Genomic DNA, 19,127 nt, shown 5'->3' with positions numbered 1-19,127 from the left:
AAATAGCATGCCTCCATACTGAAATAGGAAGTTTTGTCCTCATTAGCAATGGTCTAGCTATCAATTGGAGGCGTTTAATCAATGATTCTGCTAGACCATTTTGAGTATGGACATGAGCGACCGGATGCTCAACTTTTATTCCAACCAACATACAATAATCATTAAATGATTGAGATGTAAATTCACCAGCATTATCAAGACGAATTGTCTTTATTGCATAATCTGAAAATTGTGTTCTTAACCTTATAATTTGAGCTAACAATCTCGCAAAAGCCATGTTGCAAGTTGATAATAAGCACACATGTGACAATCTTGTAGATGCATCTATCAAGACCATATAATATTTAAATGGTCCACATGAAGGGTGAATTGACCCACATATATCACCCTGTATATGTTTCAGAAATGCAGGAGATTCAATCCCAACCTTAGTTGCTGATGGTTTGATCATCAATTTTCCTTGGGAACAAGCAACACAAGAGAATTCCTTAGATTGAAGAATTTTCTGATTCTTCAAAGTGTGTCCATGTGACTTCTCAATAATTTTGCGCATCATATTATAATCGAAATGGACCAACCGGTCATGCCAAATGATAAAATCATTAGAATCAGTAAACCTTTTATTTACTATGGCATGTGATTCAACAGTACCAATATTTGTATGGTATAACCCAGAAGAAAGTGCAGGTAATTTTTCGTGCACAATTTTCTTCTCCATATTTATTGTAGTAATATAAAGGTATTCAACCTTTTCTTCATTTGCAGTCTCAATATGATAGTCATTTTGGCGAATAACCTTGAAACTTAACAAGTTTCTTTGAGACTTACTACAATACAATGCATTATCAATTACCAATATCGTTCCTCCAGGTAGTAATAAGGCCGCTTTTCCAGAGCCTTCAATAAATTTTGTACTACCAGATATTGTATTGACATAGGCCTTTTTCATAATCAAATGATAAAAATATTTCTTTTCTTTTAATATCGTATGAGTTGTGGCACTATCCAAAAAGCACATATCTCCATTATTCATCTTGAATCCAATTGAAGACTGAGAAATTTATTTATCTTCATAAAATAAAAATGCATTGTAAGAAATAAAATAAGTAGCAATTTTGTTAGAAAAACATGTCTTCTTTTTTTAAAGTTAAATTATGGTAATTTAGAATTTTAAAAAAAAATATAGGATTCAATTATGATGAATGTTACAATAATTTAGTTTATGGAATTATATTGTAATGAATTTGTAACACAGAAAAAAAAATTGATAATATGAACCCAACGTACCAAATTATAAGAATTAACAAACTAAGGTGTAACACGTTAATAATAAACATAATTTTATATAAATTAATAATTACTAGTGAATTAGTTTAATGAACTTAGAATTCAAAAAGTTTATGGCAGAATATACTTATTAACCTTAAATAAATATTATACATAAGTATTAAAACAAATATAAAATAAATAAATTTATAATTCATTAATATAATATTATTCATCATGTATAGATAATTTGTTTATTGGCAAAAATAATACAATCATTATATATTATTAATGTCTAAAATATCAACAAGAATAAACAATTAGTATAATGACATTAAATAAGGCAAATATTATTTTTAGTAACAATATGATATTAAGATTAAATAATAGCACACTAATAGTAATTAATTACAATATTGTAAAATATCATAATATAATAAACAATATACAATTATCATAAAAATGTGGCCCTGATTTATTTTTTTATTTTTTTCAAATACATAAACGTAAAAACACAATAATTCAAAGTACATGACAACATATTGAAAAATATGAAATTAAACATCAATTAAGATCCTTAAAAAAATCTTCAACCTCCAATTGAGTAATATCATTGAGGTCATTAAAATCATCATCCCTTAAAGCCAGATTTGCTTCAATATTATCATTATTCAAAGGCCTTGCCTCGTCATTATTTTCGAATGTCAAGTGTGACTCTATCCGAGCATTAGAAGAAGAGGCACCACCTCTATTTGCCTTTCTTTTGAAAGAATTTTGATAAAGTCTTACAAAATACTCAGTTGTCCGACATTCATTTTTCCAGTGGTCTTTCATGCCACAACGATGACAGTTACTTCTTGAAGGGCCATTTTGAGAACTGATATTGTTCTCCCTTTTATGTTGACCACCACCACGATGATTATTAAATCGTCTTCTGTCATTGTCACGTCCACGCACATTATTGTGGCCATAATTTTTATTTTGTCTTCTTTCAGACTGGCCGTGTGCTTTTATCATATTTACCTCCGGTAACGGAGCAGTTCCAGTAGGACGGGCTTGATGATTTTTCATTAAAAGGGCATTATGTTGCTCAGCCACCAGAAGGCATGAGATCAATTCAGAATATTTTTTAAAACCCTTTTCACGGTATTGCTGCTGTAATATTACATTAGAGGCATGAAAAGTAGTTAGTGTCTTTTCTAACATGTCCTCATCATTTATAGTTTCCCCACATAATTTTAATTGGGAAGTTATTCTAAATACAACAGAATTATATTCAATTACGATTTTAAAATCTTGAAACCGTAAATGCATCCACTTATAACGAGCCCTTGGCAATACCGTTGCCCTGAGGTGGTCATATCTCCCTTTTAAGTCTTTCCACAATTCAAGTGAATCTTTCACTGTCAAGTATTCCATTTTCAGGCTTTCATCTAGATGATGACGAAGGAAAATCATAACCTTTGTTTTATCCTGACTTGATGTTGTATTTCCTTCAATTATAGCATCACTAAGACCCTTAGCGGTAAGGTGAATTTCAGTATCAAGTACCCATGACAAATAATTTTTACTAGAAATATCAAGTGCCACAAATTCCAAGTTTGACAAGTTTGACATGATGAAAATTAATTTGAAAGTAACAAAGATAACTTAAAAATTAAATTTCTTTAGTAGATATACCTGATATAGAAGTTAATTTTCTGAAAAATTAGAGTTTCGTGCTGATAACGTGTTATAAACTAACTAACTTGACAATTTTATAAAGAAAGAAGAGCAAGAGAATATATATAGAAAGTATTAATATAGAGAGAGTAGTAGTAGTTCTCTTCTTTTATGTGTATTTTTACATTGAAGTATAAGGCTATATTTATAGCCATATATACAAGTGGAGGAAAATATTAGTGGGTAATTTATCCACTTAAAAAGTAAATGAACTATACACCATTAAAGACAACCATTTTACTTGGTTGATAATAAAATCAGATATATGTTGAGCCGCTATAGCACATCAAACTTTTTCCATCTGCTATAGTGAGTGACATTCTTCATCATTTTTCCATGGCAATGCTGCAGAACTTCAGTTCCTTTCATCAGTTCAAGAAACACAAATTATGTTGTCCTTTAACTCTACTAAAGATTCAGATTTTCACTTCTTCTGTAAAACCCAGAAAGCATTATCCTTCATTTCAAATCTCATGTGATTATACTCAAAAACTGGTTCAAGAATTTGACCCCAAGATCCCAATTGAAGAAGCCATTACACCACCAAGTTCTTGGTACATTGACCCTTCTTTTTACACTCATGAACTCAATCAAGTCTTCTTCAAAGGCTGGCAAACAGTTGGTATAACAGCATTGTTGAATTTTCATTTAAAGATTAATACTTTGGATAGCATTTTATTCTTGCTTTCTCTGCATTTTCATATTTCTGTGTTTTTTTTTTCATTTTGGTCTTCTGCAACTTACTGGAATTATTGAATTTATTAGCATACTGCAGCTTCTTTTAAGTTTTATTGTGAAGAGAGGGTCGTTTGTGTTAGAGTGGGTTAGGATTCCACATTGGTTGGAGATTGGTAATCTGCTTATATGAACTTGGACAATCCTCCCCAGCTAGCTTTTGAGGTTGAGTTAGGCCCAAGTCCTATATCTTTTCATGGTATAGGGGTGTATCTATGTACAAGCTTGGGGTGTCATGGCACCCGGTGGTCTTGGTTGAAACTCTATATATATAGGTTTAAATATATACAAATTGTGTCTATATATCACATGCCACCCAGAGAAGCAATTAGTTTTGTAGCTCCACTGGTAAGTAGTCAAATTACATTCGCTATGATCATGGGTTCAAATTTGTTCTTAGGGATGTTTTTATGAAAAATAGTTAACACGTTCAAGGCTTTTTATTGTTTAAAAATAAAGTTATAGTACAATGGGTCAAAACTTGATCATAAAACTTATTTAGTTGACTAATGTGAATATTCGAACCACACTATTGTTCAAAGTATATGTCGTGCGGCACCTAGAACCTCAAAATCTTGGATCCACCTTTGGTCAGGTACATCCCTGTTTTGGGCTCTCGGCTCACACTTCAGTGGGCTTAGGCATGAACGGGGCGTTAGAGTAGATTAGATTCCCACATTGGTTGGGGAATAAACTAGTGGTCTGCTTATATGGACTTGGACAATTCTTCCTTTGTGAGCTAGCTTTTGAGGTTGAGTTAGACTGAGGTACAATATTTTTACATGGTATCAATGCTTGGTCCATCCATATTTTTGGCTTTCGGTCCATGCTTTAGTTGGGCCTATGCGTGAATGGGGTGTTAGAGTGGATTAGAGTCTCACATTGGTTGGAAAATGGACTGGTGGTCTGCTTATATGCACTTGGAAAATTCTCCCCTTATGGGCTAACTTTTGAGGTTGAGTTAGGCTCAAAGTATCATATCTTTACAGTTTGATTTGAGTCTTGGTAGGCCCAGGTGTCATATCTCTACAGTTTGGTATGGTGGACAAGCATAAATACTCTTGGAATAAAACATAGTATCATCTTATCCCTTGTTTGGTTAAAACAATGAAAACATGTGGTCGCACAAACCCTTTTTCTACTAAATAAGGTGGAGGGTATGTTGTAAACAAACAACTTCGTCTTAGAAATTATACAATGTGTGTTATTTTTTAAACAACAAAACAAACTGGCAATAAGAAATAATCCAACATAACTAATCCCATTGTATCTAATCCCAGTATAACTTGTCTTCAAACCAACCAACCCCTTTGTGGGAACGAATTACCGGTGGGGAATCGAAGCCCCAACAATAGGTGGAAGTTCAGGTAGTCAACTAACTGAACTACTAAGATTCAGGTAGCCATTGTTTTTCTTTTTGATATTAATCTTTGCCTTTATTATCTGCATGGCTAAAGTTTGGATGTTTTAGAGCTTTCTTCCTTCATTTGCAACTATATCAGTAATTGGCATAGATGTTGGTATTGCAGTCTTGGAACATAGCTCTTGTAGATCTCTTACATAAGTTTCTCTCTCTTTCTCTGTGTGTGTGTTTTTCATGTGTACGTGTATTTCCATGGTGGGAATAGAGAAAAATTTAGTCTAACGTTGTCGAAGTAATTTGCCTATACTGTTATGAGAGCTCTTTCAAAGCACAACATGCTTAATATGAAGTATTTCCAAAGTGTAGCTTGCAAAGTTCAATTCAAAGTTAGTGCAATCTGCTTAATATGCTATATCCTAGAGGCGTTGGTAAAAAACCTGATCACGGGGAACAAAGTTGTGGTAATTGACAACAGGATAAGTAAAGAAAGAGTATTGAGTTATTCTGCTCTCTGAATGTGCATTTTCTCTTCTGCAATTTCAGGGTACACTGAACAGATCAAAGAGCCTAGGCAATATTTCACTGGAAGGTCCGGACTGTTATGACAAAAATTTCATTAGATTATAACCATTGATATTTGTGAGTTGCAAGTGATTTATATCCAAAGCTTTCATCACTTAAATGCAAGAGAAAGCAAAAATTAACTCTCATTCGTGTTATTCTTGAGATGAACTTATATGCCTATCTTTTTTGTTCAAGTAGCTAATCGTTGAAATACAGATTGGGCAATGTCGAGTATGTTGTATGTCGAGATGATGGTGGAAAAGTACATGCTTTTCACAATGTTTGTCGTCATCGTGCCACTCCTCTTGCTTCAGGAAGTGGGAAAAACTCTTGCTTTGTTTGTCCATACCATGTGAGTTTTTAATTGCAAAGATAGAGCTTTTTTGATCCTTTTAGCTATCCTTTATGTACTTAGATATTAGCCTCGTACACGCATCCCAGAGGATATCATTCTCTTGATACTTGTTTGGTTCTTATATATAGCATGTAATACTATAATTTTAGACATAGAGGACGAAGTACTATCCGATATACTTCATCTAATGGTTCTTCCATTCGCAGGGGTGGACATATGGATTGGATGGAGCACTTCTAAAGGCAACTAGAATAACAGGAATTAAGAACTTCAAAGTGAATGTATATATGTTATATAACCACATTCTTTGTTCATGGTCGATATGTAAAATGTTGGGTTGATTTGATCTTCTATATTTTTCTATATGAAGGATAGGAGATGGGACTAGTCCCAGTGAGAGTAGCTGTATGGGGACCATTCATACTTCTCAATTTCGAAAATGGAGTTTTGCCCCAAGAAGAAGCTGATCTTGACTTGGTTGGAAATGAATGGCTGGGTAATTCATCCCAAATCTTGGCTGATGGTGGAGTAGATTCTTCATTAAGTTTTTTATGCAGACGTGAATACACCGTTGAGTGTAACTGGAAGGTTAGTTCTCACATTATGGTTATAAACCAGATCTTTTCTAATTTTTGTCTTTAGCCTAGTTTTTTCGGAAGAAGATCTAGAAATATACGTTTACTTTTTATGCTTTCTCCTCGTGTTAGCTATGCATTTTAGTATAAACTCTGGTCGAGAAAAGTATTTGACGTCTCCTTTCTTACTATTTGATCAATTGCTTAGAATCAAGCTAAATTTTTAAACTTGAATCAATTTAAAGTTTCAAACCAGTCTGTTCTCTTGCAGGTCTACTGTGACAACTACTTGGATGGTGGTTATCATGTACCATATGTTCATAAAAGTTATGCTTCGGTTCTGAAACTTGATTCGTACTCCACCACTGTATGCCCAACACCATCTTCGTCATTCTTATTTTTTTCATCTTACTCCAACACCACCACTTATGGTTAACGTTTACTTCTATCGGTGCATGTAACTCCTCATAACGATAGATACTTGAGAAAGTCAGCATCCAACGATGTGATGCAGAAAAAGACCAAGAATTTGATCGACTTGGATCAAAACCAGCTTTATATGCATTTGTGTATCCCAACTTCATGATCAGTAGGTTGGTGCTTCATTCATATATAGATAAACCTCATGACCGGCAATTCTTGTATAACTAAACTCTTTGAGCTTTGTGAGGGGAATGTAGGTACGGTCCTTGGATGGACACGAATCTTGTACTGCCTCAAGGACCTCGTAAATGTCTAGTGATATTTGACTACTTTCTTGATTCATCTCACAAGGTAAATGTAGTACAATATGTTTTCTTACTCAAAGATAAAGGCATTACTTCGAGTAATTTCATCTTCTTTGTTCACAGGGTGATGAGAGTTTTATCGCACAGAGTCTCGAGGATAGTGAGACAGTGCAGGTACAGGAAAATATACAAGTTTTTTCCTGATCAACTTTTGTCATTGTCACGTTAATCGCATATATGTATGTAGACTGTATGTATTCAGACGCGCACGCTCATTACACTCTGGTTAACATTGCTGATTACATTATACAATTTACAGATTGAGGATATGAAGTTATGTGAAGCTATTCAAAGAGGCCTTGAATCACCTGCATACTGCTCTGGGCGCTATGAAAATCTTTCTAATTGATGTACTTCTTTGTGCTTGCTACATGAATTCACTACTAAGGCAAGTAATAAGTAACACCTTGAACTTTGAACGACAATTAGGATACCTTTGCTAATAATTTTCCCTTGTATCATGTTCAAGGCTATTAACAAATACAATTTGTATCAATGTTGAATTTTTTAATAAATTATATTTATATTCATGTATATTTGTATTATCTCATTTGTATTTTGTATCATTGAAAAGGATTTGTATAGAGAGAGGGGAAAGAGGTCAGTAAGAGCGCGGAGAGAGAGTGGAGAAAAGCGAGGGAGAGAAGAGAGAGACATGTACTATAAAACCCTAACTATTACTACCAATTGTAATTTTTTAAAACTATAGTTGTGTATGTTAGAACATGCATAGCGGAAGCATTATTCCATATCACCAACTTACAAAATATCATAACAATATAATTTGAACCCACTTAGAAAACACTAACTAAATTTTAATTGAAATGAAATCTTTAGGATAAATCAATGCAATTTAGGAGGCTAACCTATTGAAACTTTCACAAAACTCGTCCAAGAACAATGAATCCCGGATTGCAAGTCTACTGCTATTTTCTGACCAATTCTTTCAATCAAGTCTTGTGTGGGCAAGAATGTTTTTCAAAAAAGGATGATTTCTCCTTGATGACAACCATCCCTATTTATACTATTCAGTAGAAGGAAAAAGGTTTGAAAAGAAAAACGTTTTCAGTCATTGCCATTAACAACCATTAAACATCATCAAGGACAAGTAACAGTCATTAAACACCATCACTACCAATCAACAACAAATATTTTCTTCTTTCTTCTTTTAAGAGAATAAAATATAATTAATATATAAAAAATAAATTTATGAAATAATTTCAATATTATAATTTTTCACATTTTAATTTCAAAATGTTATGCAAGTGGCTGTGTACTTTTATACAAGTGGTTGTGTCCACTTTTTCATTTACGCTTAACCATGTCCCCCATCGTTATTCCTCAATTATTCACCCTTATCTTCATATGCATTTTGGCTATAAATAGTTGTTTGCAGTGTGTAAGAAAATAGACATAGATACTGCAATAATTCTCTCTGATCCCTCTTTTTTTTTTACTATATCCTTCTTATTAATTTGTTAAATTAGTTTATTTTATAACATGTTATCAGCACGAGCCTCCATCACTTTGAACAATTTTAAGAAGGTAACAAAAGGGTAAGAATTTTATTTTCTTAAAATATCAAATATCTCTAAAATTGAATTTGTTCCTGTTGATATATCTGAAAAATGCTACTCATCATGGGCACTAGATGCCGAAATACACGTAGAATCGATGGATCTAGCAGAGACCATCAAAGATGACAATATAGCATCTAGTCAAGATCGTGCCAAAGCCATGATATTTCTCCGCCACCATCTTGAGAGGGGTTAAAATTACAGTACCTCACATTAAAAGACCCCCTTAAAGTGTGGAAGAATCTAAAAAAAAGATATGACCATCTGAAGTTGGTCATCCTTCCACAAGCAAGTCATGATTGGCTCAATCTAAAATTAATGGATTTTAAAAATATAACTGAATATAATTATATCTTGTTTAGAATTATTGTTTAGTTAAATTTATGCAGAGAAGAAATCACTGAGCAAGACAAACTTGAAAAAAACATACTCCACATTTCCACCCGCGAATATGCTCTTGCAGCAGCAATATCGCGAAAAAGGTTTTAAGAATTATTCTGAATTACTTTTTCACCTTCTTATTGTTGAACGTCACAACGAACTATTAATGAAAAATCATAATAGTCGGCTCGTTGGTTCTTCGTCACTCCCTGAAGTGAATCGGACAAACTATAACCAACGAGAAATAGGTCATGGCCCTAGTCATGGTCAAAAAAGAAATTATAATCATGATGATCGGCTGGCACCGAGAAATGATCAACAATATAAAAAGAAGACTGAAAAGCCAGAAGCTATATCAAAGAAAAATTTAGAAAGTATATGTCATATATGTGGAGGTATGGGGCACTGGTCACGGATCTGTCTGTCATCAAAATGTCTGATTCAGCTATATCAGACATCCTTGAAGAGGAAAGAAAATAATCCAGAGATAAACTTTATCTCTGAAGATAATATTGGGCATATGCATCTGGATATAGCTGATTTTTTTAATTTTTTAAAAGAAAATATGAATATTGATAAGCCTAATAATATTTAAATATTTTTTCTTTTATTTGTCTGTACTAAATAATATGTTTGTAATTTTTTAATCCATGTAAGTAAATAAAATTTGTATAATGATTCATGTTTTAATTATAATATTTACTTTATTTCTTTTTGAAAAAAAATATGAATATGCCTCAAATTTTGTTTGGATCAATAATCAATCAGGAGAAAATTTATGTAATTGATAGTGGAATGACTCATGCCATTTTTAAAGACGAGAAATATTTTTCCAACTTGCTTAGAAAAAAACAAATGTTACTACAATTTTTGGTAATTCGAAAATGATTGAAGGCTCCGAAAGAGCTACTATATTTCTGCCTAAGGGGACAAAGATTGTTACAGAAGATGCACTATTCTTTTCTAAATTTTCAAGAAACTTGTTAAGTTTTAAAGATATCCGTAGAAATTGATATTATGTTGAGACACTAAATGAAATAAATACTGAATACATTGGTATAACCAAGAGTGTCTCAGAGCAGAAATATATTTTGAAAAAATTATTAATTTTGTCGTTTGGCTTATATTATGCCAAAAAACGTGCAATTGAAGCACATTTGATCGTAAATCAGAAGTTTACTGATCTAAATACATTTGTGTTATGGCATGATCGAATAGGTTATCCTAAATCAATAATGATGAGACGAATTCTTGAAAATTCAACTGGACATCCGTTAAAAAACCTGAAGATTCTTACGAATGATGAATTTTCATGTGTTGTTTGTTATCAAGGCAAATTAATTACTAGATCATCAACCCTAAAGGTTGGCATCGAATCTCCTGGCTTTTTAGAGCGTATACATAGAGATATATGTGGACCTATTCATCCACCTAGTGGATTGTTTAGATATTTTATGGTCCTAATAGAATCATCATCTAGATGGTCTCATATGTTCCTCTTATCATCTCGCAATCTAGCATTTGCAAAGTTGTTAGCACAAATAGTAAGATTAAGGGCACAATTCCCAGATTATCCAATTAAGGCTATTCGCCTTGATAATGCTGGAGAATTTATATCCCAAGCTTTTAATGATTATTGCTTATCAATTGGGATAAAAATTGAACATCATGTTACTCATGTTCATACTCAAAATGGCCTTGTAGAGTCACTTATTAAGCGCCTTCAATTGATAGCAAGACCTCTACTAATGAAAATAAAATTGTCGATTACTGTTTGGGATCATGCTATTTTACATGCAGCAACACTTGTACGTCTCAAACCGGTAAATTATAATAAATACTCTCCATCACAATTAGTATTTGGTCATTAGCCAAATATAGCCCATCTACGAATTTTTTATTGTGCGGTATACGTGCCTATAGCACCACCCAACGTACAAAGATGGGCCCTCAACGAATACTGGGCATATATGTTGGGTTTAACTCACCCTCCATAATTCACTACCTTGAACCGTTGACAAAAGACTTATTTACTGCTTGATTTGCATATTGTCGGTTTGATGAAATAATTTTTCTACAATTAGGGGGAGAGAAAAAGAAACCTGAAAGAGAAATTGCGTGGAAAGTTCTCAGTTTGATCCACGTACCTATACATGTAAGCAGGAGGTCCAGAAGATCATCCACTTATAGAAAATAGCAAATCAAATGTCAGATAAATTGACTGATTTGAAACGAATAACTAAGTCACATATCCCTGCAGTGAATGTGCCTATCTGTATTGATGTCCCAAAAGGACCATGTACTAGTATCATAGCTTTTGAATCCCAAATACACATGAAGCGTGGTAGATCATTGGGTTCAAAGGATAAAAATCCTAGAAAGAGTAGTGTGAGGAATAATAAATATGATACTATAAAAGAACCTCCTAAAGAAGGTCAAGATTGGAGTAATCCTGATATTCCTAAAGTAATCAGTGAACCCAAAACTCAAGTGAATGAAGAACTTTCAATAAGTTCTACCGGTGATGAGATAAATTTAGATCGATCGAAAATTACGATTGACAATGTTTTTGCATATATTGTTGCACTTAACCTCATGCAAGATAGTGAATGTCTTGAGCCTAAATCTGTCGAAGAATGTCGACGTAGATGTGATTGGCCAGAATGGCAAAAGGCAATTCAATCAGAATTAGACTCACTTACTAAACGTGAGGTTTTTGAACTTGTAGTCCAAACCCTTGAAGGTGTAAAACCAGTTGGCTATAAATAGATTTTTGTGAGAAAACGAAATGAGAGAAATGAAATTGTAAGATACAAGGCACGCCTTGTTGCACAAGAATTCTCTCAAAGATCCGGGTCAACTATGAAGAAACATATTCACCTGTTATGAATGGAATAACTTTTCGATATCTCATTAGTTTAGTTGTACAGAAAAATCTTAAAATACATCTAATGGATGTAGTTACATCTTACCTTTATGGTTCACTTGATAATAAAATTTACATGAAAATCCCAAAAAGATTAAAATTGCCTGAGCAAGTATTAAATCTCAGGAGATGTACTCAATCAAATTGCAAAGATCATTATATGGTCTGAAACAATCAGGGTGTATGTGGTATGATCGCCTTAGTGAGTACTTGATAAATGAAGGTTATATAAATGATGTCATTTGTTCATGTGTTTTTATTAAGAAAACGGAATTAGAGTTTGTTATACTCGTTGTTTATGTTGATAACATAAATCTCATTGGAACCCCTGAAGAGGTTCAAAAGGCGATTAAATATCTAAAGAAAGAATTTTAGATGAAAGACCTTGGAAAGACAAAATTTTGTTGGGGTCTGTAAATTGAATATTTAGCAGACGGGGTCTTTGTCCACCAATCTGTCTACATTGAGAAAATCTTAAAACGATTTTACATGGACAAAGTACATCCATTAAGTACTCCAATGGTTATTTGATCACTTGAAGTGGATAAAGATCAATTTCGACCTCTAGAAGAAAATGAAGAACTTCTTGGTCCTGAAGTACCATATCTCAGTGTTATTGGTGCACTTATGTATCTTGCTAACGCAACCAGACTTGATATAACATTTTCTGTTAATTTTCTGGCAAGGTATAGTTCATCCCTAAAGCAAAGACATTGGAACGGTATCAAACATATTTTGCGATACGTAAAGGGTACCATTGATATGAGTTTGTTTTATATTAACAAAGGTTGTGCAGACATTATTAGTTATGCAGATGCAAGTTATTTATCAGACTCACATAAAGCTCGATCTCAGACAAGCTATCTATTTATACACGGAGGAACTGTTATATCATGGTGATCTACAAAGTAGTCTATTGTTGCTACTTCTTCAAATCATGCTGAAATAATAGCAATTCATGAAGCAAGTAGAGAATGTGTGTGGTTGAGATCGATGATACAATTCATCAAAGAAAGATGCGGCCTGTAAAATGATGTCAAAGTACCCACAATTATATTCGAAAATAATGTCGCGTGCATAACTCAATTAAAAGGTGGCTTCATAAAAGGAGACAGAACGAAACATATTTCACCAAAATTATTCTTCACATATGATCTCCAGAAGAATGGTGATATTGATGTACAATAAGTTCGTTCATGTGATAATCTTGCAGATTTATTCACAAAGGCATTACCAACATCAATTTTTGAGAAGCTAAGGTATAAGATTAGAATGTGTCGTCTCCAAAATATCAAATGAAGTTTTCATCAGGAGGAGTAAAATACATGTTATACTCTTTTTCCCTTAATCAAGGTTTTGTCCTACTGGATTTTCCTGGTAAGGTTTTTAATAAGGCAGCACTCAAGGCATATTACCAGATATGTGTACTCTTTTTTTTTCACTGACTTTTTTCCACTGGAATTTTCCTAGTAAGGTTTTAACGAGGCACAACATCTATGGATGTTCAGGATAACTATGTATATTTTCTCATGTATAATTTTTTTTTATGAGACACATTTTACATGGACATTCAAGAAAGAGTGTTATGCAAGTGGCTGTCTAACTTTATACAAGTAGTTGTGTTCACTTTTTCATTTCCACTTAACCCTGTCCCCTATTGCTATTCCTCGATTATTTACCCTTATCTTCATCTGCATTTTGGCTATAAATAGCTATTTGCAGTGTGTAAGAAAATAGACACAAATACTGCAATAATTCTCTCTAATCCCTCACTTTCCATTACTATATCCTTATTATTAATTTACTAAATTAGTTCATTTTATAACACAAAATAATTTGTCCTTAAACTAAAGGACTAAAATTAGAATATTATCTTCTCACATTTTAATCTCAATCAGTAGCTAAATTCTAGATCATGTTATTGTTTGGCCTGCAAAAAACAGAAATAATTATCCCATGGCAGTGTTGCATCAGTTCAATTCTTTCCATCAGTTCAAGAAACCCAAATTATGTTTTCCTTTAACTCCTCTAAAGATTCAATTTTTCACTTGTTCTGTAAAACCCAGAAAGCATTATCCTTCATTTAAAATCTCATGTGATTATACTCAAAAATTGGTTCAAGAATTTGACCCCAAAATCCCAATTGAAGAAGCCATTACCCCACCAAGTTCTTGGTACACTGACCCTTCTTTCTACACTCATGAACTCAATCAAGTCTTCTTCAAAAGTTGGCAAGCTGTTGGTATAGCATCTTTGCCTACCTATTCTTGAATTTTTGTTTAAAGATTGATACTTTGGATAGTATTTATTCTTGCTTTCTTTGAATTTCAGTTTAAAGATTGATGCTTTGGATGGTATTTATTCCTAGCAACTCTTTAATTTTAATTTTTCAACATGTGTTGACTGTTGATTGCTTTCTTAAACTAGACAAACAAACTGAAACGTGTACTATTACATATAGGATAGGGGTTGGGAAATTGAAGGAGAACAATAGGATGGAAGTTCTCGTAGATAGCCAACCAACTAAGTTACTAAGTTTCCGTGGTTACATAGATACAAGGGCAATTATACTGCCCCTCAATCTTGGCAATTTTTTTCCTTTTTGATATTAGTCTTTGCCTTTATTATCTATATGGCTAAAGCTTGGATGTTTAGAGCTGTCCTTCTTCATTTGCAATTGTATCAGCTGTTGGTGTGTGTGTTCTTTCTCTTTGTGTGTGTGCGCGCGTTTTCATGTATTTTCGTGATGGGAATAGAGAAAAATTTAATCTTAACGTTGTGGAAGTAATTTGCCTATACTGTTATGAGAGCTCTTATAAGGCATATTTTCAAAGTGTAGCTTGCAAAGTTCAATTCAATGTGAGTGCAAGCTGCTTAGTAATGCTATGTCCTATAGGCAATGGTAAATACCTGATCACGGGGAACAAAATTGTGGTAATTGTATTGAGAACAGGACAAGTAAAAAGAGAGTATTGAGTTATTCTGCTCTCTGAATGTTAATATTCTGAAATTTCAGGGTACACTGAACAGATCAAAGAGCCTAGGCAATATTTCACTGGAAGGTACGGACTGTTATGACATAAATTTCATTAGATTATAAACATTGATATTAGTGAGCTGCATGTGATTCATATCAAAAGCTTTCACTTAAATGCAAGAGAAAGGAAAAACTAACTCTCGTTCGTGTTATTCTTGAGATGAACTTATATGCCTTGTCTGTTTTGTTCAATTAGCTAATCGTTGAAATACAGATTGGGCAATGTCGAGTATGTTGTATGTCGAGATGATGGTGGAAAAATACATGCTTTTCACAATGTTTGTCGGCATCATGCCTCTCTTCTTGCCTCAGGAAGTGGGAAAAGCTCTTGCTTTGTTTGCCCATACCATGTGAGCTTTTTATTACTCAGTTAGAGCTTTCTTGATCCTTTTAGCTGATTTCAGTTTTCCTCGTCTCAGTAATAAATGTGATTTTACCATCAGTTTTTGATGAGTTAATTTCTCAAATGGTCACTTAACTACGGGAGTGAACTAGCAGATATTGGCTTTAAATCTAAACTCATTCTACTCCAATAGTCAGCATGTAGTGACATTTACTAGAAGAAGAGAGTCTAGTTATGATGAATGGGTATTGTGACCATCAACGAGTCAGACGAGGGACATAATAATCAATTACTTAAATAGTTAATTCAGAAGTAAACTTTTTGCTTCTTGTCAATCTATTTTTATTTATTTTTTTGACTTCTCTATATATTTAGATATTAGGCCGCGTACACACCTCCCAGAGGATATCATTCTCTTGTAACTTATTTGGTTGTTATAGCGCGCAATACTATAACTTTAGACAGAGGAGGAAGTACTATCCGATATAGTTCATACTATGGTTCTTCCTTTCGCAGGGGTGGACATACGGATTGAATGGAGCACTTCTAAAGGCAACTAGAATAACAGGAATCAAGAACTTCAAAGTGAATGTATATTTTATAAATATATGTTATATAACCACATTCTCTGTTCATGGTCGATATGTATAATGTCAGGGTGATTTGATCTTTTATATTTTTCTATATGAAGGATAGGAGATGGGACTAGTCCCAGTGAGAGTAGCTGTATGGGGACCATTCATACTTCTCAATTTTGAAAATGGAGTTTTGCCTGTACAAGAATCCGATTTTGACTTGGTTGGAAACGAATGGTTGGGTAGTTCATCCCAAATCTTGGCTGATGGTGGAGTGGATTCTTCATTGAGATTTTTATGCAGACGTGAATACACCATTGAGTGTAACTGGAAGGTTAGTTCTCACATTATGGTTATAAACCGATTCTTTTCTAATTGTTGGCTTTAGCCTAGTTTTTCTTAAAGAGATCTAGAAATATACTTTCATATTTTATGCTTTCTCCTCCTGTTGGCTATGCATTTTTTTGGAAAAATATTTGACGTCTCCTTTCTGACCATCTGATCGGTTGCTTAGAATAATGATATCAACTTGATCACGGAAAGCAAGCTAAATTTTCAAACTTGAATCAATTCAAAGTTTCAAACCTGTCTCTTCTCTTGCAGGTCTTCTGTGACAACTACTTGGATGGTGGTTATCATGTACCATATGCTCATAAAAGTCTTGCTTCGGGTCTGACACTTGACTCGTACTCCACCACTGTATGTCGAACACCATCTTCGTCATTCTAATTTTTTCATCTTATTCCAATTTCCAGAATTTTATGGTTGTCTAAAGATGACTATTTTCTAATTACTCAAATGTATGGTTAACGTTTACTTCTATTGTTGCATGTAACTCTTAATTACGGACCAGATACTTGAGAAAGCCAGCATCCAACGATGTGAAACTAGTAGTGCAGAAAAGGACCAAGAATTTGATCGACTTGGATCAAAAGCTTTATATGCATTCGTGTATCCCAACTTCATGATCAATAGGTTGGTGCTTCATATATTGATAAACCTCATGACCGGCTATTCATGTAAAACCTAACTCTGGAGCTTTGTGAGGGGAGTGTAGGTATGGTCCTTGGATGGACACGAATCTTGTACTTCCTCAAGGATCTCGGAAATGTCTGGTGATATTTGACTACTTTCTTGATTCATCACTCAAGGTAAATGTAGTACAAATTGAAATATCAAAAATTCATTTTCACTGCATGTTTAACTCCTATACGCGCATTTTCTGTGAATTCTCACAATCTAGCTTTTTACAAGATGAATAAAGAAAATGGGCATCACGTTCTCCGGTTCCCGTGTGAAACTGCTCTTTCTCAGTTCTCTCCTAAACGAGCTGGAGGCACTCAATTGTTTAACTTCCTTTATTAATCTGCATATTTGGTAACTTCCTTATTATTGGTTGCACAAGATTAGATCATATAATTACTAGGTGGAATTTAGAGGTTTGGGACAGAGGGAAAGCGCTCTGTCAGGGAGGTGATTAGGAAGACAAGTGGGATCAAAACTTATATATTGTACTAGAATGATTTAGTCAATAGGGATTGGATTGGTGACAATTTTCTTAAGAGGCTAAGTGGTATAATTTCTGACTTGGTGGAACTTTGCAAGCCAGACTTCACCTATGGGATTACACTGGGTATGTTGTTGTTGTGGATCTTTGCAACTCCCGACAGGCTGCATTGTAGGCCAATTTCCATGTCAATGCGTGGTGATCTACAGTACAGCTGTAAGGAAAGTTGTTCATCTACATCTAGCTATTCCTTTATTGAGCCTGAGACCCTCCCCTTGTGAAGTGCCATTTTCTCTTTATCGAAGATCTTTTTGGGAACCAGTGGGAGGTGGGGCAAACAGCAGGAGTTGCTGCAACTTTGAGGTCTGCGTGGATACCAAAAGGAAACGTGTCTGTAAAGATAGCAGTTAAGATCAAACGTTTGAAATGGACACCTATGGAGGCTTCCTATATAGTTATTTTTCTATTGTGTATGAAGTGTGTTTCAATTGTTATGGTCTTTTGTTTTCTTCCTCAACGATAAAGGTACTACTTCCAGCAATTTCTTCTTCTTTGTTCACAGGGTGATTTGAGTTTTATCACAGAGAGTCTCGAGGATAGTGAGAGAGTGCAGGTACAGTATAAATATGTTGCAATCTTTATGTATATAGACGTGTGCACTTTAGTATACACACTGGTTAACATTGCTGATTACAGATAGAAGATATAAAGTTATGTGAGGCTGTTCAAAGAGGCCTTGAATCACCTGCATACTGCTCTGGCCGCTATGCACCACAAGTTGAGAAGGCTATGCATCATTTTCACAGCCTTCTATATGAAAATCTTTCTAATTGATGTACTTCTTTGTGCTTGCCACAGGTGAGATTTCCATAAAATGTTGTACATATATAAATAGCACACAACTTAGTGGGGTTCTGTTACAGTTGTTTGATTCCTCATCACTTCCATTGTAACATATAAGATATTAAAAGTATTATAAATAACAATTTGAGGATTTGCTCGATTATTCATCCTCCCTCCCCAGTGGCTTTCGTAAGCTCAACATGACACTCATTTTCCCTCCCCAGTGGCTCTCGAAAGCTCAACATGAAAGAATAAAGAAATGAGTCACAACACTATTCCCGACTCAAAATCCATAAAGGACTTTTAAGGAAGACAAAATAGGGGGCCTATACGATACACCTTGCTGCCTTGGAACAACTTCACGTTACATCATACCTGACCCCTGTTTGGATCACCTAACCGGCTAACCCTCCTCTGCTTGGAGTCGTTGGGTATGAAAGAAACATATGTTCGCAAATTTTGCCAAACCAAAAACTTAAATATAAAAATAATCGACGAACAATACTCCATATTGTGGACCAAACTTTGGTTGGTAACTTGAGAAAAAGTGAACATTCTTTGATCTTACGT

General features: G+C 34.1%; 2 protein-coding genes across 2 annotated transcripts; both read left to right on the top strand.

The window, feature by feature from the left end:
• Window positions 1–3,281: 3,281 nt before the first annotated feature.
• LOC129891371 (choline monooxygenase, chloroplastic-like) lies at window positions 3,282–7,898 on the top strand. Its single transcript, XM_055966710.1, has 10 exons — window positions 3,282–3,610; window positions 5,630–5,675; window positions 5,867–6,002; window positions 6,212–6,286; window positions 6,381–6,593; window positions 6,852–6,947; window positions 7,058–7,173; window positions 7,261–7,354; window positions 7,432–7,482; window positions 7,628–7,898. Exons 1-10 carry the CDS (start codon window positions 3,325–3,327, stop codon window positions 7,715–7,717), a joined length of 1,203 nt encoding a protein of 400 aa, XP_055822685.1. The 5' UTR covers window positions 3,282–3,324; the 3' UTR covers window positions 7,718–7,898.
• A 6,232-nt stretch (window positions 7,899–14,130) lies between these two features.
• LOC129891370 (choline monooxygenase, chloroplastic) lies at window positions 14,131–18,720 on the top strand. The gene is made up of 10 exons (XM_055966709.1): window positions 14,131–14,494; window positions 15,269–15,314; window positions 15,504–15,639; window positions 16,149–16,223; window positions 16,329–16,541; window positions 16,811–16,906; window positions 17,061–17,182; window positions 17,265–17,358; window positions 18,277–18,327; window positions 18,411–18,720. Exons 1-10 carry the CDS (start codon window positions 14,209–14,211, stop codon window positions 18,546–18,548), a joined length of 1,257 nt encoding a protein of 418 aa, XP_055822684.1. The 5' UTR covers window positions 14,131–14,208; the 3' UTR covers window positions 18,549–18,720.
• Window positions 18,721–19,127: the final 407 nt, after the last annotated feature.

The sequence above is a fragment of the Solanum dulcamara genome, chromosome 6 (assembly GCF_947179165.1).
Source record: "Solanum dulcamara chromosome 6, daSolDulc1.2, whole genome shotgun sequence".
Lineage (NCBI taxonomy): Eukaryota > Viridiplantae > Streptophyta > Magnoliopsida > Solanales > Solanaceae > Solanum > Solanum dulcamara.
Note: the sequence above shows the minus strand (reverse complement) of the source record. Positions and strands in the feature narration are given on the sequence as shown.

What these genes read in the sequence shown, in the direction of transcription:
- LOC129891371 (XM_055966710.1), top strand. Translation starts at nt 3,325, where the DNA reads ATGGCAATGCTGCAGAACTTCAGTTCCTTTCATCAGTTCAAGAAACAC. An exon ending in CAAAGGCTGGCAAACAGTTG is followed by an intron (nt 3,611 to 5,629) that starts GTATAACAGCAT and finishes CTGCAATTTCAG; the next exon opens with GGTACACTGAACAGATCAAA. An exon ending in AGGCAATATTTCACTGGAAG is followed by an intron (nt 5,676 to 5,866) that starts GTCCGGACTGTT and finishes GTTGAAATACAG; the next exon opens with ATTGGGCAATGTCGAGTATG.
- LOC129891370 (XM_055966709.1), top strand. Translation starts at nt 14,209, where the DNA reads ATGGCAGTGTTGCATCAGTTCAATTCTTTCCATCAGTTCAAGAAACCC. An exon ending in CAAAAGTTGGCAAGCTGTTG is followed by an intron (nt 14,495 to 15,268) that starts GTATAGCATCTT and finishes CTGAAATTTCAG; the next exon opens with GGTACACTGAACAGATCAAA. An exon ending in AGGATAGTGAGAGAGTGCAG is followed by an intron (nt 18,328 to 18,410) that starts GTACAGTATAAA and finishes TGCTGATTACAG; the next exon opens with ATAGAAGATATAAAGTTATG.